General features: G+C 34.7%; 1 protein-coding gene across 3 annotated transcripts in view; it reads left to right on the plus strand.

Moving 5' to 3' along the window:
- The first annotated feature begins 1754 nt into the window (after positions 1–1754).
- LOC110446177 (arginine-glutamic acid dipeptide repeats protein-like) overlaps positions 1755–22340 on the plus strand; it is a 183904-nt gene continuing 163318 nt past the window's right edge. For 2 of the 3 annotated variants that reach the window (XM_021491193.1, XM_021491195.1), the window contains exons 1-4: positions 1755–1867; positions 5005–5069; positions 8898–9174; positions 12628–12698. In XM_021491193.1, the coding sequence (XP_021346868.1) occupies positions 8928–9174; positions 12628–12698 (318 nt within the window). In that variant the 5' untranslated portion in view covers positions 1755–1867; positions 5005–5069; positions 8898–8927. The remainder of the gene's footprint in view (positions 1868–5004; positions 5070–8897; positions 9175–12627; positions 12699–22340) is intronic. The other variant, XM_021491194.1, reaches the window with a different exon arrangement.

The following is a 22340-nucleotide window of genomic DNA, read 5'->3' on the forward strand; positions in this document are numbered from 1 at the left end:
GTCTTCTTCGCGAACAAAATTGATGCAGTGGTAGCCTTTACCTTAAATTCTGCATAATCCAGTTATTTTATACATTGTGTACGTGAATCTAAAAAAAAATGAAAAAAAATATTCAAAATGCATTAATAAGAAAAAGTAAAAAATTGAAATAAAACACAAATAATTGTCGTTCAAAAATCCTTTTTCATTGTTTTCACAAGTAAAATAATGACAAATTACAATATATATGTATATATATATTTATAATTGTTTATTTTTCAAAGATTTTACATAAACAATTTTGACATAAATATAGCATATTCAAACACATACAAAACAAACAAAAACACATTGTTTTCTTCTAAGTCATCATCATCATCAACTTTTTACATTCCTTTATTGCTATTAAAGAAAACAACAGATACTGACATACACACAATCTACACAGACATAGACAGGTAGAGAGATAGAGAGACAGACACACAGACAGACAGTCAGAAAGATAGAGATGAGGCAAGTTCAACTACTTTTATCCATTTTCGCCATTCATTAGTAAACTTATTGAGATATTTTCCCCCTTTACCATAAGCAATATATTTCTGAACATTGTAATATTCTTTAATCAAATTTACCAGAGCCATAACATTAAGTGTGCTGTGCAAACACTTAGTTTTGTATATATAATGCTTAATAAAAAGAATAATTTCATTGTCAATTCTATTATAAATTCCTGCTTGCTCGATACATCCAAAAATAATATTTTCTTTATTTATTGAAAAGGGAATAGCAAGTGCATTTAAGAGATTTTCAAATTTGTCAAAGAGGTTTGTATTTGAGTGCACTCCCATAGGATATGAATAATTGTCTCCCTTTCCATAAAACATAAAACACACAGATGGTTATTTATTAGTCCAATCTTTTTTTTTCAAGTAAAGGGTATCAACATGTTAAACTACATTATTACCAATCTCACTGTTGTCAAATATGTAAGACCTTTTAAAAGAAATCATGAAAGTAACGTATTGCCAAGGTATTTGACGAAGTCTTTTTTTTAAATTCAAATATTTGAAAATGAAAAAAAAAAGATGAAAAATTTACTTTACAATTGATTTACTCTCTTTCAATGTTGCCATATCGGAATTTTACAAATACAACATCAACAGGAGTGTCCAGCTGATGGGCCACGGACCATATGAAGATAGGGGAAGTTACTCTTAGGCAGAAATTCCAAGAAAAAAACTACAGTGGAAGTAAGTCTTCTTCGCGAACAAAATTGATGCAGTGGGTCCAGTTATTTTATACATTGTGTGCGTGAATTTAAAAAAAATGATAAAACTATTCAAAATGCATTAATAAAAAAAAAATGAAAAATTGAAATAAAACACATATAATTGTTGTTCAAAAATCCTTTTTCATTGTTTTCACAAGTAAAATAATGACAAATTACAAATAATTCATGTATGCGTAAATATTCATAAAACGTTACGGAAGAGTAACCGGCTGAGTTCAGCTTATTGTTCGTGTTAAAAAAAAATTATAAGAAATTTTGGCAGTAAATCACGTATGTGTTGCAAGTAATTTGCATATAAATGTGCTATGAATATTTGATTCAGAGAGATAATAAATTATATTTATTGTACTCGAGTATAAATCAGTTTTACTTTATCTATTTTCGTGTGACTGACTGTTCCGGGCACTCCCTAACTTGACACCACATTTTTTATGAGTTATCCCCCTTGTGACCCGAAGATGGTTACTCTGATTGGCCAGTGACCTCGCGGTCAAAGGATAGCAAGCACTGGATTATGGAATATGGCGGACCGCTTGAATCCAATACGTCTTTGTTCCTGAGGAGCTAGCAAACCCTGTTTCTCATCGACGGCAAAATGTAAATTTGGCATGATTGAAAAGCTGGTATATGGTGGATAACAATACACTACAACACTGTACAGAAACGTAGCAAGTCAAGCGTAAACAAAAGCATGTTTATGTTGTAAACTGCATCTTTTCGTCAGCTGTTTAGCATGTCAGTGTCAAGTTACCACGTGCTTATCAGTTTTGAATATCGATTATTTTCAGTTGTTTACTAAACAAATATTTCAGCGTTTATGTGTTCATATAGATTTGAATCCTGACTATATGCTGCTTAAATCGTAAATAATTATGCCGACGGTCACACTCCAGTTCGACGTTGTTAACGGGTTGACATCTGACACCGTCTTCATACAATAATATAATTCATAAAAAAAATCACAAGATTACTCGCCATAACTTATCATTTAAAAGATTACACTGACACATTCTAATTTAATGTCAAAACAAAAGATTATACACGGAAGTTTATTTATAGATTTCAATGTTCTCTTAGTTTTGAAATAGGTGGTTGACATGGAAAGAATTTAACCGACAAAATATTCACATGCTGTATGGCAAACATATTTTTAAAAAAAACCCACTAAAAATATACGTTGGCAAATAGCAGAATAGTCCTGTCAGCAACCAGCTTTTCATGAAAACACAGAGATCTGTAAAAACCTTTAATATTTGTCAAAATGTCATTGAACAATTCTTGAATGGTTAATTAGTGACATTGTTACCTTTCACTCAGCCACTTTACCTTTCTGATTCTGCTCATCTCCTATATGTCATATTTAAAATGAAAAATGTTCAGATTTTGTATCGGTCAAACTGAATTTTGAGGCCCCCCCCTTTCTCACCATGCCCATGTAATTTTAATACATAAATGTTCACCTCATAAAGAAAGGTTCTGCAATGAACACATGTTTTTCATTTATTGCTTGCTATTATCACACTTAAATTCATATTTACCAAATCACAAAGGCCAGCTCTAGGATTAACAAAGGAATATCATGATTACTTGTCACCAGAATTATGAATTGGCAGTCCAGTCCACGTAAACTTGATTCAGCTTTTGCAGTACTGAAAAAGCCATCACGATGCTTCCTCCTCATTGTCTTACGTTGAATTTGTTAGTTTTTTTACCAGATAGAATGGACATTTCCTTAGGTCTAGCAGAGTTCATGGAGTCTCCAATGAAGATAACTGAAGCCTGTGTCATATCGGACATATGATTGTGGCACCCTGTTAATTTGGATTGTTTTTAGGATTTATATTTATTATCGCTCGTTGTGTTATGTCTGTGTTGTTCGTATCCCACGTCGTGTTAGTGTGTGTCTGTTGGCCTGATATGCGTACGGTGCTCGTTGTGTGAATGTTGCGTTATGCGTATCTTACACCGTGTGTTAGGTAATTGCCCGTTGTGTGTTTTGTATGTGCGGTTCGTGAGTGTCCGGAGAGTGTTCGTATGACGTATGTAGGTATAAAACAGGTTTGACCACTGACGGACAGTACAGGACATGCGCGTTGCGTTTTCCTTTTCTCTCTTTTGTACTTTTGCCGCCGTTTGGTAGTTCTTCTTTGACCATCTATCAGAGAGGTTGTATTTTTCACAAAGATGTAGATCTAATCTATATTTATTTATTCACGTCCTGGGCACCACATGCCAAGTAAGTTTAACATTATTATTTATTTATTTGTTATCATTACATTAAGATGCGATCGGTAATTTTACTTATAATTGTAACTGATTGGTAGATAATGTTCGTCGTGATATTTCCTGTGGTCTATTTGTACTTTGTCAGTTATATATAAACGATAATAGAATATATGTATGGGATCGAATCTATGTAAATGTATTCGATGAGTTATTTTAAAGTACGCGCTATTGTTGTATAGTTGGGCGCGTTAGTTTCGGTACTGTGTATTGAATATAGCTATTTATTTTTTGTAGGGACTTTTGTCTATATTCTCATCATTAAACACATCTATGAAGAGAGAATCTTGTGTCGGTCGTTATTACGCCAAGACCCTCCCCTAAAATCCGACTACGTTACATGATCACAATAGCAGGGATTTGAGTTAGTCTACAGTATTACCCTATATTCCAGATAGCTGATTCCTTTATTATGTACATATTTAAAGAACGTCCAAAAAGTGTTGAGGAATGTTATCATTCATATGGCAAGTATTTATCACGGTATTGTAATCCGTAAGGTTTTGCACTTTTGAATTGGCCATAAATATACAGTAGACTAAACTCCAATTTTATTATTTTGTTGTAGATTTATTCATCTGTAAATTCAAGCATGAAATGATTAATAAAATTTTATTGAACACATATACATATAATTATAACCATACTTTTAAAAATATATAAAAAACCCACAGATATTCATTGAATAGTCTTTAAATATCGTTGCTATACGTATACATAGATGTGTTGTCACACAGGGAGACGCATCATGTTAACGTCACTGTAACCATGACAATCTGCTATATATATATATATAAATAATACTTAAGTGTTGTCTGCTTATGTAAATGTAAAAATGAACTGATATTTAAAGTAAAAGTCTTTGTTTATATGTCGGGGACTAAATACTGCAATATAATGTAAGTCTTACAGATTTGACTTTGAGGATACTTCATTTTTTTGTGTTTGCTAAATATTACAAAGTCCCTACATTCTGTCAGATTTATAAAATAATATGTGCATGAGATTGATGATTAAATGATATATTCAACAGATTATTTAAAAATGTACTGCATTATATGTAACTTAATTGTAAGAAATCTTTGACCCTGTGTCAATTTTTGATTTTAATGATAATGCTCTTAGCTTAATGAAGTCCATTGTCATTCATGTATTCTGTATTCTTAATGGTATAAATCTGTAAAATTTGTTATGTTTTGATTCTTAAATGCAAACTTTTAATTTTATACTAGTTTTCAATTTGGAAATCAGAGCTATTTCTTGCACATACCTTTTCAACATTATAAAACAGACATAATTTTATATACATTGTGGCAAGATGTCACTGTTTATATTATAAATCCATATCACACGAAGGTATTAGGCTGTGATTAATGTTTCAGGTTGAATTTAATGACTCAAAAAAGATTATAAATCGTTCCATAATAGATTGAACACTGTTTTATTTACAGATTCTGTCCATGAGGCTATCCTGTTTGTAACCCTATTTCACCAGGAGTTATCTCCCATGGAATAAGTAAGTACACAAGTATTATAATAATAGAATACTGAAAATCATTGACACCAGAAACTTTTAATCTATTAGCCACATCCTTTTCAACATAAAAAGAATGAAGAAGATTTATGATAAAATTGTTTTAGGTACTGTATAAAAATGTATTTTCATGGAAATCATTAAATTGAATCAAGTTTTCTCTGTACACTTAATCAGCAAGTTCAACATAAAAACACTTATTTCCCCATGAGAAACACTCAAAACAGCAAATTTGTTATTGCAAATATTTGTAGTTTTTGAATGTCAATGAGAAATGACACTACACTAAATCAATCTGTAAACATGCATGTGGAGAGAGTATATCAGTTTGTAGACAAACCTTACTTGCTTGATTGGTGAATCTACATTCTTAAAAGGACCTGCAATGCAATGCTTGTTTTGAAATGTAATTGCTATATTTAGTCCACTCTTTGCAAGTACCATACAGGATAATGTGTGTCGTCGTTTCAATTTATTGCATTCCATCTTTTACCAACCATGTTTAGTATCAATAATAATAATAATAATACATGTATATACAACATTTGATATAGCGCCCATTCTAGCTACTTTTATTTTTTATTGGCTACTAAAAATACGATGTGGCTACTAAATTGACTACTAAGTTTTTAAAAATGGGGAAAATCTGTATCTTTGTCCCAGAGAACGATCTGTCTACTCACGTGTGTATTGTGGCTGACACTGATTGGTTAACATAATCAGGGCCGTCACAGATCAGCATGCACTGTACGGCTGCAAGTTAAATAATGCTTTTGTTGTCTTAAGTTGTGAAGTCAATTATGAAGCTTCAGATGGTAACAGGTGTTAAAATTGGTGTACATTAATGGACAGTGGGGTCAAGTTAATTGGATGACCCATTGACGTTGAGAAAACAGTCTGATAAGCCAGTCACACATATGTGGATTTGCACACGTACATTTGGCAGTGCCGTAAGCCGATCTGATGCTGGTTACAAACACCGCATCCAACATGTATGGGTTAATATATTTAAATAAGTGTGCATGGTCTTCATTCACCTTTTCCAGTACTGTAGCAAGCATAAATGCATCTGATATACTTGATTAGATAGGCCTAGTATAATTATCGCCTTGAAACAACATGTTGAAATGCCGATTTTCGGCCTTTCAGATCACTTCAAACGAGATATCGTATTAATTTTTTTATTGCGTCAGTCACATTTAAGTGCATTACATGTTTACAAAGGTTCCTGGAGAAGAAATACAATATTAACAAGTAGTTAAGTACTAGTAGTTCATTCTAGAATAAGCTTGATACTTTCCCATTTTTGCCGGGTCTTGTTCGCTGCATTTTGAGATATCATGTAGACAGAATATTAGGGATGCAACGATTCGGGTATATCTCGATTCGATTCGAATCTCGATTTGTGACTTCCGATTCGATTAATTTCGATTCGATTATTAGCATCCAAGAAATACATGATTTTTCAAACATATTTACTAATTTAGATGAGAAGTCAGAAAAAAACCACTTTGTAAATAGGTAAAATTACTTTTACAAGTTGCAAGTTTATTGCAAAATCATATAAACATTGCAGTCATGCATCAGAGCACTGTAAACAATTAAGTCTTTGTCTACTTCTGACATATTGAAAGAAATGTATCACAAAAACTTAACACACATAATCTTTTGACCAGATAGATCCTTGACTAGAAATGAATCAATATTCACAAGTTCTTGAACAATTCTTGAAAGTTCAACTGGAATTACTATAATGTGATAACTTCACTTAAAGCAATAAAGAGTAAACACATATGCATTTAAACTACAAAGTTTTTTGCTAGGAAAATGAGCATATCAACATGTTCTGGTTTTTGTTCAGACCGACGATCGTTGTTAGCGGAAGACTCCGAACTGACCGAAGCAGCTTTATCACAGTCCACATTGTGTTTACGTTTTAGATGTGCGTTCATTGCTGTCGTCGAGCCAGCTTTGTATGACATCTTTAAATAACATATCTTGCAAATAGTGACATTTTTTTCCGTTTTTCCGTCGACGTTTGGAAACCCAAAGTGTTTCCACACGGGAGATTTATATGATGCGGGCGGGACTCCATGTTTGCAGTAGTTTGCAGTAACAGCAACGCGCAATTTGATTGGCCTACGCAAAGTGTGTTGGCCAATCAAAATCTGCGTTTTAACAGGACTAGGAGTGCGTCTAAATGTAAAGTCAAACACGGACCGAATTTGTAAGAATCGAATCGAAATATCAAGAGTTGTGAATCGAGAATCGAATCGGGAGCAAGTAATCGCGGTTCACCATAATCGCGGTGAATCGTTTCACTCCTACAGAATATAGGTCTAAATTTCTATAATTTTTATAAATATTTTACAACTTTCCCAGTCAGGGATTTTGTGGTATTTTCGCATTAAAGATATATATTTTTTAATCAGTAGTATGCATATGTTTAAACCCGTCAGTTGAACATTGTCAATAATGCCGAATAGGAAAGTAGCAGGTTTTTTCTCTAAAACAATATCATATTTTTGTAAAACCGAGTTAATAGAACATGTCCAGAGCGATTGACTATGTGTACAACCCCAAAAAAGGTGATATATTGTTTCCAATTCTCCATTACAAAAGCTGCATTCTTCATGTTCTAATAGTTTTCGCTTCAGTAGCATGGAATTTGTGAAAAAGATTCTGTGAGTGATTCTGTATTGTAAACTTTGTAATTTCAAGTCTTTTGTCTCGTAAAAGGGAAATGAGTGAATTTTTCCCCATTCGTCTTGGTTCAGAGAAATATCTAAGATAGTGTGCCACCTTTCATGGGATTGTTGCGGATAAATCAATACAGTAGACATGATTTTATTATAAAAATATTGAGACGGTTTTTCAATATTTTTCAATTTCTTTAAATTATCATGTGCAACATTATTGATATTTTTTCCATAATATCTAATCATTCTCTTCCAGCCTCTCGGTATTGCACTAACAATGCTATTAAAATTCATAAAGTTTATATTTATTTGGTATTTTTGAATGAAATCATTAAAAGACAGAAAATTTCCATTTTCATCTACTAGGTCTTTAACGTAGAAAATACCTTCATCACACATTTTTTTTTATAAAGACTGTTTGTCTATTTACTTGTATTTCTTTGTTAAACCATAGATATCGTATTAATGTACTTTCATGGTTAGACATTCTAGAATTTCAAGTGGTTGAGAAAAAATATTTAGCATCGCAGTTATGCAGTTTTTTGAACAGCAAACCGTTCAGAATGTCTTCGACGGTCGCTTATATTAGGTGCCGATGACCAAGTTACGCAATGTGATCCCGTTTTATTTCGAAGGGTTGGTCAATACCGTTATAAATTAGTTCTTTTCCTTTCAAATGTTTTCTTCTGCAATTTGCATTTGAAATGTGTGATCTTTTAAAATTACAGTGAATGTAAACCCAGGAAAAATAATTATCAATATTGCATCACTGAGGCTACTTTTGACTTGGATTTTTATTAGTTTTATCACGGACTTAGATAATCTAATTCCGTGGTTTTATTTTTAGCTTGAAGGCACAGAATTAGACTTATTGAAAGAAAATTGAAACAGGAAGGGGTCAATTTCATTTTTGAGGGGTCAATGGCCCCATGGCCCCATCCAGGATGATCCCTGAGTTGCCAAATTTGGTTAATTTCTAGTTGCAGCTTCTTGTGTCAGTTTTCACATTGCTTGGTGTTCAGAAATACTCAAAAGTTTTGTAGCCAAGCTTACTTGTTCATTATTTTCCGAATTTTTAATAATGTGCTGCCATAATACATTTTTCTTAAAGGCAAGGCTTTATATCCCTCAAAACGTCATCATGGACCCGAGAGTAATCCTCAAAGAAACAAATGACATAGCTAGTCCAGCCAAGAAGAGGAAAGGGAGAGAATCGAAATACATAAAGCAGGAGCCTGAGCAAGAAAAGGCGCAGGAAGACATTGTCGTTGTACCAGTTAGGAAAGGTCGGAAGGGGTCAAAGTGGCAGGGGTCAGGTTTCATTACAAAGAGAGGAGACCAGATATTGTCATACACCTCGCAGAACAAGATAACTTACAGGAAAGGAGGTAAGTCTGATAATAAGGGGAGTCGGGTCAGAAAGTTCATTTACAATACGACTATAGAGTGTATTCCTTGATGTATGTGGTAATATTGTAATGGTAGATATGTTGCAATATTTGTGAAGTAACATATTGCAATAAAATCTTCAATCAAATGATATCGACATGTTGTAACAATTTTTGCACTTTTTTTTGAATCAGTATTATCGAAAATAATATAAAATATTTAAAACTTACTAAATTTCTAGGAAAACAGAATATTGTGATGTATTGCAATATTGCATTATATTGTAAAATAAAAATTACTTCCAAAACCCACCCCTTCCTGTTCCTGTTCATACTTCTTATTTCATTCTATTGCTTGGTGTAATCAACACCAATACAATGCTGAAATTAAGTGCATTATATTGTAAAATAAAAATTACTTCCAAAACCCACCCCTTCCTGTTCATACTTCTTATTTCATTCTATTGCTTGGTGTAATCAACACCAATACAATGCTGAAATTAAGGAAACAGGCATAATATCATGACATTATACTGTTGCATCTAGTCATTTAAGGACAATAAATATGAATATTGAAATGTCAAAGACTTAAAAATGATCAGAAAAAACAAGTTTAATGCAAATATTCATGTATCATAATTGACATAATATGGGGGAAAGGCATATGGCAAAATGATGAGAGGGGACAGGGGCTCTATTAAGACATTTTACATTTTTAGCCTACCATCATTAAAAGTTGGGTCCCTACAAAGTAATTAATTTTGTTACACATACGATAAAAAAAAGGTTAAGACAATCACTGTTTTCATTTATTTAAAAAATATATTGAGTAAAACAATCAACATCTCTACAACTCAGCGACGTTCTGAAGTCACATACTGTATTCATAGTAATTGGCACCAAGACCACATGAAAAAAACCCTGAAAGGGGGCAGCTGATTTCATGCAAAAAGTCTGGAAAAAGGGGACGGGTGCTAATTATGCCAAATACAGTATGTGCATGGTGTCTGGACACTGTCACATGTATGTGTGGTTGTCTGCACTAGTCTTTCACAAGACACCTGGTCTTGGCGTAGGCCTGGATTCAGCTGTATCTAGGTTCATTTACATAATTATACAATAAGTTCAATTTTCTTATTCCTTTACTTTTTGTCATATTATGTACAGAAGTAATTGATATTTTATGTACAATATCAGACAGTAGTGTTCTGTTTAATCCAAGAATATGCATATTATGAAAATTATGAAATATTCCCCGATTCAAATTTTTCCTTATTTTGTTATTTTACTAATGTTGCCTGATCAATCTTCATTTACAGTGCATAGTTGTTCACGGTGAATAGGAAAAGTTATACCTTCAGGAAATTACGTAATATTGATTATTTTAGAATGGAAAAAAAGGGAGAAGTGTCCTTTATGGGTATTCAGCTTACAATACATTTTTTTTTTTTTTAATTGGATGTGAATAAAAGGGAAAAAACCCTGTCGTGAATTTAAAAGATTGTGTAACGACAAAAATGAAAGAAAATGTCAATGAGTTTCATGTGAAGTTAATTATAAAAAGTAGTGTTGATTGATGATGTAATCTGTAATTAAGGTAGGCAGTGCAGCTGTAGGGGCTGCACCCCGTTTGTCTGAGGTCCTCCTCAGACTAAACGTGTCATCTCCCCCCTACAACACCGCTCATTGGTGAAACACATTTGCATCCATTTTGGATTTGTCTTGTAAAGGTGCTGTGATATTCATTGTGTAGCGTACAACACACCTGTACATGTCTGCTGTATGGTCCAATAGAAGGAATGTTTTTCTCCTGCTTTTCAGAGGATATCCTTTTCTAATAATTGTTTGCAAGATTTGAAATGTTCTTGATTTATTTTGAAATCATTATAAATGGCCATTTTCCTGACGGGTAAGGTAGTTCTTTCCTTTCCACCTTAACGTCCTGTTTTATTATGAATCCTCAGGCTTTGTGATATATTGGTGTTTCAATGTATATGTCTGTGATACATTAGAGGTTACCCAACAAGTGATTATACATCGCTGACTGTGTAGATCAGGTTTGTCTAATTACTTGAGTAAGTTAACTTTCAAATTGTGTAATTTATATATATATATACGAAAACACAAAGTTTTCTTACTGTCTTTTACTATTTGAAAACTTACTAGATAACATGAAAACTAGCCATCACAAGTTGGGTAACCTTTTTTCTCCCATTAATATCATATATCCTATCATATGCCTAGAAAGCCATATGTTTCCATTTGGAATGCATTATTTCCATTTCCGATTGTGAAAACTTTTCCATGAATCAAGACGTCACAATGAAAGATGATGGCCCAATGCATTTTTACGCGACGTCATAAATAAAAGATTAGCCAATGAATTAGCATCTAATTAGGTGTAATCAATTAGTGGGTAACCAAACTTTTTTCCAAATTCTAGTATGATTATCTAACATGTCGGGAGTGAGGAAATCTATAATGGTTGCTGGAGAAATTGGGTGTTCCAGACTGTATACACATTATGTGATACACTGGTTTCAGGCAACAGATATGTAATATTTTGGTAGGGGTGAAATGGTACGCTTCTCGATGTAATATATTGGTAGGGGTGAATCGGTATGCTTCTCGGTTAAGTACATATTACAATGCAAGGTCAGTCTGTTCTTTTACGTTCAGTAGTGCTGCATACAGCAGAATATCTAAATGTCTACTATGGAGGCTTCTCAGTGTAAATATTTTGAATGGCCAAGGGTAGTAAGTAAATGTCTAAAACCCACATTCCTAATATCAGAATGGCTGTATGTCCTAAGTAATAAACCCTGTGATTGCCTGAGTAATTGTCTTATATTTTATATTTATTATAGGTATAAATTATAATCAGCTTATTTCTTACCCAACACTTTTGATAAATCGTTGCCTGGCCTTAGGCTTCATTAGAGTGTACAAGTTAAGTTGTTGACTTTTGTCACAAGCAGGACTGGCATCTGCAATGTATATATGTTTTCGAATCAAATGCGTATGCTAATTTGTAGTGTTTCAATCGATATAAGGGATATCCATGAGACATAATTGACAAGAATTTGCTGTAAAACCCTTTGTTTTGAAACCACAATGTTTCCAATCTGATGAATGGTAATTAAGCTACAGGAGTATCCCTCAAAATTGGTTCGTTCGATGCCATCTTCAGTTTTTCTGTCAAAACAAGGGTTCTAAGTTAGGCAATGTTTGGTTGGTTCATTAAGAGTGTTAGACCAATCAGAAATTTGCTTTTCTACAACATCTGGTGTTTTTTGCAAATTTGACAAGTCCGTGTATAGTGATGTTGTCCTCCAGTATTATTTTGTCTTGAAATAAAATGCAACCAGAAGTTAAATACAACTATACCACAGTATAGCGTTTTGAGCCTATATATTGGTGTTTCTATGTACAAGCGACACATTGATATTTCAGACTGCGTATACCTGGAGAATGTGCGTAGGGACCAGCCTTATCTTGTTTGTGGAATCAAAGACTTCAGACTGGTGAGTACAGCGTTCCACAACAATCGCATCTAATCATAATTAATATTTGTCATTGCTGTTCACTAGAAACTGTCTACTGGGTTTTCAAAAAAAAATGTAATATGAATATAAGATACGATGATAAAACACCTGTATACCCATGAGTGTTATACAGTAAAAAAAAATTCACTTTGATACTGTGATACATATTGCGGTCTTAGTTATTTAAGTTTAGTTTCTGCCATGCATGTAACATGAAGTTCACCATTCCACCATTATCATGAACCAGAGAGGTACTCTTTGGGATGTGGTTAAAATATTAAGATATATTCTAAAAAATGTAACAGAATGTTTAGAAAAATACATCAGAACCAACAGAAAATGTACATATTTCGGGTATTTCTGTGTAAATATATATTAGCATATTGCATAATGGTATTTATGTTTCAACATTTGTAAACAGAAAGTGTCAGATCGCACAGGTATATGTGTAAATGTTGACGAAGTATGTACAGATGTTACATTATTTTTATATATATCGTAGTAGTAATATTAACCATTCCAACTGATGCTGTGAATGTATTCATTGGTGTGACATTTGAAGTGAAATATGATAAATATTTATGATCATAAAATTTATCAATTCAAGTCATCATTTACTGCAAGATAAAGAATAAGTGTAGCATTTCATTCCTACCCTTTCGTAGATACTCTTTCATCCTGATTATCACATGCTGGTGAAGTGGGTTTTTATTGCCATTCAGTTGGAAGATCTAGCTTTGTTCTGTAGCAGTCTCTATGGGTTAAGCTTTTCTGAATCGAATGTGTGGTCAGCTTTAGTTTACATCAGTAAAAGAAAATTGCAAACATGATGAATGTTAATACAAATTGTTTTATCAGTTTGTCATTACGGTGAACCAGCAAATTTTTTGCTGCAGTTTTAGCTTTCACATTTTAGCATGGCAGCGAATATCAGTACACAATATACTGTATATAATTATCACCTGTGAAGGGTGAAATTAGCACAAACTTGTATGGATTTTACTGGTGAATGGCCAAAGTTTCCGGGTATACAGTTTCTATTGCATCATGTATTATATTTAAGCTGTGATGTACCTTGGTTTAATATGACAGATGACACAGTCGTAAAATGTAAGGCAGACTAAGGTATGGATGGGTACACGTAACACTTCCAATGTGTATGTTAGGTCTGTGTAAACTTGTTGTTTCTTGGGTTACCTGGGTAGGTTGTCGGAAGGAAGGGGCTGATATATACCTGGGTTGGGTGTTGGGGATGGGGAACTAGGGTTTATTGGGTTGAGTGTATTGGGAGGGGCTGATGTATACCTGGGTTGGGAGTTGAGGGATGGGACTAGGGTTACTTTGGTGGGGGTAGGGGAGAGGGCTGGGTTGGGTGTGAGGTGAGTGTGGGGTTGGGGGGACTCGTCCCCCTCCAGGTTTTTTGGGTTTGGTATATGGGGAGGGGGCTAATATTGCTAGGGTTGGGAATTTAAGGGAGGAGGTGACCTTGGAATTATGTTGCTGTATAATTCGACCATCTCTGTTTCCTGACCTTTTTAAGTATATTGCAACATCATTAGAAATTCAGTCCCATAACAAGTGAACACATATTTACAAATTCTAGCACACAGGCAAACACTAATATCCCATGCATTTAAATGTACTGGATGTATTGAACATGGTGGTCAGCCCTGATCACCTGAAATTTGAAATTAACAAAGTACTCAAATTATTTCAACCATGCAAAACGCATCTGTTGAGAGGGGGTAAATATTATCTGAAAAATAATGAAATCATTATCAGGGACTAAGTTTTGTTGAAGATTATAAGTATTGATTTCTTTTCTTTGAATTAACTGGGAGTTCTAACTGAAAAACAATATATTAAACCTTTGCATGTAAGTCTCAAGTTTCGGTAAATATATAAAGTCTGCTCTGCACTACGAGCTGATCAGCATTTTTACACATTTACTCCACATTCACATTCGAAAGTAAGGCGTACACAGAAATAGTCGCAGGCTCCTGTGTTGTCATGCTCGACACTGGCATGTGACTGCAGTAACCTTTCAGTTTTAACTAGAAAATCAAATCAAAGAACACTAAAATGCTTTAAACCAAGATAATCTCTTTAACTCGCACATCAAGATCGTTAAACTAGTCTTGCCCAATTCATTTCATAATGATATCCAATACAAACAAAATACGCCGAAGGTTTCCAAGGTGAAATGCAGCTGTGAGGAAAAAAAAAGAATAACATTGTTGTGTTTGAAAGTATGCCAAAAAAAAAGTTGGTGTAAGAAATTCATATTGTTTATGATTTCATGTTTCATGAAGGCCTGTGTCCAAATTGTACAAATTAATCTCTTATTTGCTGCTATTTCTATTTTGTTTGAGGTTGCCTCCCTTTAACTGTGTATGTACTTACTTAGTGTAGAAAAGCACTGTTTAGTGGCCATGGTATCCCTACCCTATATACAGACACATCTAAATTATGATACTATATATAAATTAGAGATATTTATGTTTATATTTGTAATATGAGGCATTATCTAAAATTTACTTCAAATGATAAAAGAATATCAATGACTTCAAATTACAAAATGATTATTTTTGTCTGGCTGCCACGAAGACTTAAGAGACTAATTAAAGCTGTGTAAGTTAAAAAGCTTTCAATTGAGATAAAAAATTAATTAAAAAAATCTGGTTTTGAGATCTTCCCCGTCTCTTCCGACTATAGTTTCTAAGGAAGTGCCGACATTTTAGTTTGTTCTTGCTTGGTAATGAGTATGGGTCTCGCTGGGTTTAAAAAGTGCATTACCTGTCAAACTAGTTATCATTCTTCAACTGACCGTCTTGCGATTCAATGCACCGCGCACCCTGATCGGCAACCGTTATCAAAAATCAAACGCACTCACCTGAAGACTTTGAAACACGGCCAATCTGTTTGTTACTTATGGCACATTCTCTAAAATTGTGTATCCAAAATAAAAGGTATATTACTGAAAATACTTCTATAAATCCCATATATATCATCGATCTTTCACGTGCATAGAACTGGACCAACACTCAAAACTTGATTATGAACTCGTAGTCTTCATCGTATTAACACTACTAGCAAAACATGTGCGAAATGCGACACTCCCAGGTGTGAAGTCAACAATGTGAAATTTGATAATTGAACCATTCTCGTGGAAATAATTGGATTAGTTTTGTTTTCACAAGGGAGGTTATAACTAGTTGGATATCTAAAAGGTAGGCATTAGCGTTCGTCGTATGTTTCCTTCTTTCATGGCCGTTTTTTTTTGGGGGGGGGGGGGGGGACAGGGATTGTGCATTATATTTAATTGGTTGTATTTTACTACTATTTCCACTTTTCTTAGATAAATCTTCATTTTTGATGTGTTCCATTTTCATTTTTTTAAACTGATCTGATACAAAATGTTGGTAAAAAATTGTAAAAGTGTTATATATGTAGTATAGTAGTGTCACCTTGCGCACACGTTGAACAAATGATATTATATAATATTATATATTATATTATATTACAATGGGGACTGGTGCTGCTGAACGATATTACAATGAGGACAGTGGTCCTGCTGACCAATATTACAATGAGGACTGGTGTCCTGCTGACCAATATTACAATGAGGACTGGTGCTGCTGACCAATATTACAATGAGGACAGTGGTCCTGCTGGCCAATATTACAATGAGGACTGGTGCTGCTGACCAATATTACAGTGAGGACAGGTGTCCTGCTGACCAATATTACAATGAGGACAGGTGTCCTGCTGGCCAATATAACAATGAGGACTGGTGCTGCTGACCAATATTACAATAAGGACTGGTGCTGCTGACCAATATTACAATGAGGACAGTGGTCCTGCTGACCAATATTACAATGAGGACTGGTGCTGCTGACCAATATTACAATGAGGACAGGTGTCCTGCTGACCAATATTACAATGAGGACAGGTGTCCTGCTGGCCAATATAACAATGAGGACTGGTGCTGCTGACCAATATTACAATAAGGACTGGTGCTGCTGACCAATATTACAATGAGGACAGTGGTCCTGCTGACCAATATTACAATGAGGACTGGTGCTGCTGACCAATATTACAATGAGGACTGGTGCTGCTGACCAATATTTCAATGAGGACTGGTGCTGCTGACCAATATTACAATGAGGACAGGTGTCCTGTTGACCAATATTACAATGAGGACTGGTGCTGCTGACCAATATTACAGTGAGGACAGGTGTCCTGCTGACCAATATTAAAATGAGGACAGTGGTCCTGATGACCAATATTACAATGAGGGCAGTGGTGCTGCTGACCAATATTCCAATGAGGACAGGTGTCCTGTTGACCAATATTACACTGAGGACAGTGGTCCTGCTGACCAATATTAAAATGAGGACAGTGGTGCTACTAACCAATATTACAATGAGGACTGATGCTGCTGACCAATATTACAGTGAGGACAGGTGTCCTGCTGGCCAATATAACAATGAGGACTGGTGCTGCTGACCAATATTACAATGAGGACAGTGGTGCTGCTGACCAATATTTAAATTGAGGACTGGTCCTGTTGCTAGTATGAGGACTATTGTCCTACTGACCAATTAATTAATATGTTAACAGCACATGTTCATTATTAATTCAGTGTTTTGTCCCTCAGACAATGATCCAAGTAGACGGCCACATCCAAACACATACGCCTCATCAAGCCTTTGTTAAGCTCAGCAAGCATTGTAACACAATGTCATTGGCTGAAGTGTCTAGTTATGGATGTAAGGAGTGATTTGATTGGCTGAAGTGTAGATTTATGGCTGTTAGGACTGTGATAATAGCTGCTAAACATCTACTTTATGGTTGTTAAACCGGGCAGATTATTGATCACCAGTGAAATGTTCATCTCACAGGAGGTGGGTTTTTTCTGTTAGAGCTTTGATGATTTCAAAGGCAACTGACTTTAAAGTTGAGCAGTAGGGTACAGTATTAAATGCTGTATTTAGCTCCTAGCATAATAAAGTTTGGTATAGATTTCAAATTACCAGTAAAAAATGAAACAGATATTGGCAAACAGTTAATATTGATTATCTAAAACCATCCTGATCTGTCAATACTGGTTAACGGAGGTATTTCTTAATGTTGCCTAGCTTTTAATTTGACAGTTGACAAACGAACCTGACTTCTGATCAAATTGTCCTTAAGACAAATTGATATTCGGGGTTCTTCTGCTTTAATTATGTTCAACTGTGTTTTGTCTGCCCTTTCGATAGATATATTGGAATTTTGTTTTAATCTTTTCACAAATGTCGTAGCTTGTTGACAGAGAAATAGTTTTAAGTGTTTATCCAGCACACAAACCAACAGTTCCAGAAGTGCTCACCCTAAAGTACAAGGCTATGGCAAGTTATGTCATTACAGCTCTACATGTCTTCTGAAAGGGGCCAAGGTCAAAGGTTATTTGTTAATGTTTCATGTCAGTGTTTTGAAGGTGAGAGGTCACATATATAAGTGTGGTTGCTGTGATTTGGTTAATGTGTTGTATCTATTTTAATGGTGTACTTTGATTTATGACTGTGCATGTTTTAACAAGTTAGAACCAGACACTTGTCTATCAGATAAATGTATTTACTTAAATCTCTCGACATCTTGAAGTGCTTAGCGCTGTTTGTGGAATATTTTATGGAAGGGTTGTTGAGAGATGTCCCAGGACACAAAATTAACAGGAAGTGCTGGTACTGGTGCCATGGTGCTGGTGTTGCCATGGTAGCAACAGAACAGATATACAAAGATTTAAGGGGTTTGAATGGAGCAGAGCCGATTAACGATGACGAATTAAAAAGAAGGAATTAGGGTACTAAAAGTGCTAGTGTTGTCATAGAGACGATGTCAATAAAACCTTTGTATGGCTGTCTTTATTTACCTGCATTTGTTAAGAGTGCCATCGTATTGTACAATTTAATTGTCATTATGTGTTTTGATCTCACAAAATTACAGATTGCAAACTTTTTGTTTCCCATGAGGCATGTACGTTAATTTTTGGGGCTTTTTTTCAGCAAACCTGTGACATTTTACTTGATTTCTTGCCTCTTTTAAGGTGATACAAGCAAGGAAGTGATGACCAATTTAATTGGTCATGTAAGGAATCAATACAATTAGTTTCTGCATCAATTGAATTTCAAAACGATTTTGTCGTCTATATTTGAACCTATTCTTGAAAAAAACAAAGTTTTTACACTAAAAATATTTTCTGATTTTTTTGTCGGCTTGATACAATTTTGATGAAATGCCATTGTAATTTACTGTAGCACTGTACTGTCCCCAGTTGCAAAGAAAAGTCGCTAACAAAGAACGCTCAACGTTTACTGGATTTGCTTCTATACAGTGCCTATAACTGTCTGAGAGCTCAGGGATGTTATCCAATTTGGTGTGGTCTAGCTATTACTTAAAGATTTCAAAATATTGGTATTCAAAATAAAAAATTCTTTGAGTAAAATCTAACATTGAATGATACAAGAAGTGTATAATAATGGCAACAGAATCAAGTCAGCGTAGTAAGGTGATAGTCAGGGTGAGAGATTGCATGTCTGGTGGTAGACACGTACAGGTTCCGAATTCAATTCTAAAGACATTGATTCCAACTGCCTTTGTCATTTGCTACTGACCGAGGATACAAATGATAACACAGGATGTGTTCCTAGAGATAATTTGATTACAAGGACAAGTAATACATCCTGAATTATAATAGAAGTACATGCGTTAAGACTTTAGAGTTGCAACTAGTGTCAATGAAAAGGTAACTAATGTCTTAAAAAATTGTGCCACTGCTTTTTACATGTTTATTACACATTTTCAAAAATGGTATTTTATTTCTGACATTTTCTTTTCTTAAAAATAACCGTTTTATGATGGCCATATTGACCAAACAATAAAAAGTGGGTAGCTGTGTGCCTAAGGCTCAGTATGGTGTGTATTATTTACACTGACTAAACACAGTACTTCCCCGGCACATATTGATACGGAATGGCTTATTACCATTTTCTAGGCACGGTATCAACATCTCAGTCTGACTGCTGCCAGCACGGACCCAATGAAAAAATATGGATTACGATATTCATGGAAACTGCCACTGGGAGTCTGTGAACTATACATGTCGAGCTCTGAATAACAGTCAATCACAGCTGGGGAAATGAAATTACATGTGATAGAACCAAGTCTGTGGTATAATGAAGGTGCCTATTAAGGCACCATGTACTTCAGGTGTACCTGTACTTAAGGCTCAACGTCACCTTAGTGTGGTATGACATTACATGTAAATAATGAGGGCTAGCTTGGTCATCGTGTAAGTGTTAATAGAGATGAGGGCTCACAGAGGCTCTAGTAGTCATAATAAACTGGTGTGACAATCCAGATAATAGTGAGGGCTCAGTCACTGAGTAATAGTTTATGTCTTAGTAATGAGGGCTCACAGAGGCTCTAGTAGTCACTATGGATGGGTGTGACACTCAATCCTAGTAATAATGAGGGCTTACAGAGGCTCTAATAGTTTCTATAAATGGGTGTGACACTCAAACCTAGTAATGATGAGGGCTCTGGAAAAAACCATCCGTGTAAGGCCAAAAAAAAAAATATTGTCTGTTTAGGGTTGCATGGGCAGAAAAAACAAGGGTAGGTAGGTCATTTTTTGTTTTTTTGTGTACCATGATTGTGGTAATGTGATTATGACCCTACTATTGTATGTAAAACAAAGAATTACATAAACAAGGTTCATTTAACGCCAACACGGAGCTGGGAGCCATTTTGAAAGGCAAGGAACCTTCTAAAATTCGAAAAATCAACGTGTTTTTTCATTTTTTTTCTTCATTTTTTCTTTATTTTTTTCATCAAAAAGTTATGGGTTGGGGGTAAAAAGCTACGGTCGGTCGGGAACCCTAAACAGGTCTACCTATTTTATTTTTTTTGCCTAAATGTTGGACTATGTCCTTCAGGTAAGGGCTCATCGAGGTTTGATATTACAGTCACCACAAGCTCCTGTGACACTCCAAATGAGGAAAGCTCATCAGTCACCATGTGACACTCCTAGAGATAAAAGCTCACAGTCTATGCTCTAGTAGTCCCCATAAATGGGTAGGACACTCATTCCTAGCAACGATGAGGGCTCAGTTGCTATGTAAAAGTATGGCTATACTCTACTAGTGAGGGCTCACAGAGGCTTAGTGTATAAGTACACTCACTATGTATGAGAAACAGTGAGGGCTCAGTGGCCATGTAAAAGTATGGCTATATTCTACTAGTGAGGGCTCAGAGAGGCTTAGTGTATTAGTATACTCACTATGTATGAGAAACAGTGAGGGCTCAGTGGCCATGTAAAAGTATGGCTATATTCTAGTGGTGAGGACTTGCAGAGCACGAGGCTCACCATGAACTTGTGATAATGACTGACAGACATCTTTAAAACTAAGCTATAACTACGTTTACTAATTTTGAGAATTCACATTCCCGATGTAGTTATTGTACTGATAATGAGGAACAGCTCACAACCACCATATACAGGTACAGTGGGATATGTTCATTATCAGAGAAAGAAGTATACAATTAGATACTAATATTTGGACAAGATTAAATGCATATTCTTTCAACATACTTGTTGTATTGTTTGCGATGCCTTTTTAACAAATTTAATATTGACGAAATCTACGATAGCAAAACATAAATTTAAGAAAAATACATCTAAACTTTTGTTATTTTTCTTGTTCAGAAATTTAAGCCAGATTTTGGAAGCAGGGCTAAGGTTTAATCACCTATGGATATCATATATTGTATACCATGGAATTTTTGCTGCAGTTTAATTTTCACCATTTTCGTCCTCGGAAATGAGAGCTGACTTGTCATTACAGCTAACATTTGTAAACAACATGCATAGTAATTAAACATGAAGGAGGAATTTCATATTGGGCAAAAATGGATTTACCGTTGAAGGGCATACATTTGACTGGGTGAACATGTACATATCCTGTATATATAGTAGATAACCTTTAAATTATGTATTGTTTGTACTGATAACTGGTACATACATACGAAGTAGATTGATCTATATGGTCACTAAGTACAGTCTAGGCTGAATGAGGTTCACACAGCGGAAAGCTAACCATCATTTTACCTAGCTATATACTTAACTGTAACGGGTACTTTTACCTATTTAGAAAATCGTGTGGAAGCAACTAATTTGTCTTGGGAATATTGATCACACCATTGATATATGTGTGCCAGCGACGAACCGTTCTCTCAAGTTTTTACTGTTTATGGTATTCTGGCGTCATGAAGGTTTCAACACTGATATTCAAACCTTCCTTCAAACGAAAATTTCCATGAAAAATGTATTATTTAAATACATGCTCAGCTACACAGGGTGACTTTTTTCTGTTTAATGTGAGCCTGCCCATACCGAAATAAGTTACAAATAGGTATAACTTTTTCGTACCTTTTCAGTAACTTTTTTGTACTCCTGATAAAAGGTACAAAAAAGTTATAACTTTTCGATACCTTAATTTAAACTTAAACTTTACTAGTGTACCTTTTTGTAACTTCTCTGGACTTTAAAAAATTCTGGTATAACTTTTAGTACCTTTT

The sequence above is a fragment of the Mizuhopecten yessoensis genome, unplaced genomic scaffold (genome assembly GCF_002113885.1).
Source record: "Mizuhopecten yessoensis strain PY_sf001 unplaced genomic scaffold, ASM211388v2 scaffold2599, whole genome shotgun sequence".
Lineage (NCBI taxonomy): Eukaryota > Metazoa > Mollusca > Bivalvia > Pectinida > Pectinidae > Mizuhopecten > Mizuhopecten yessoensis.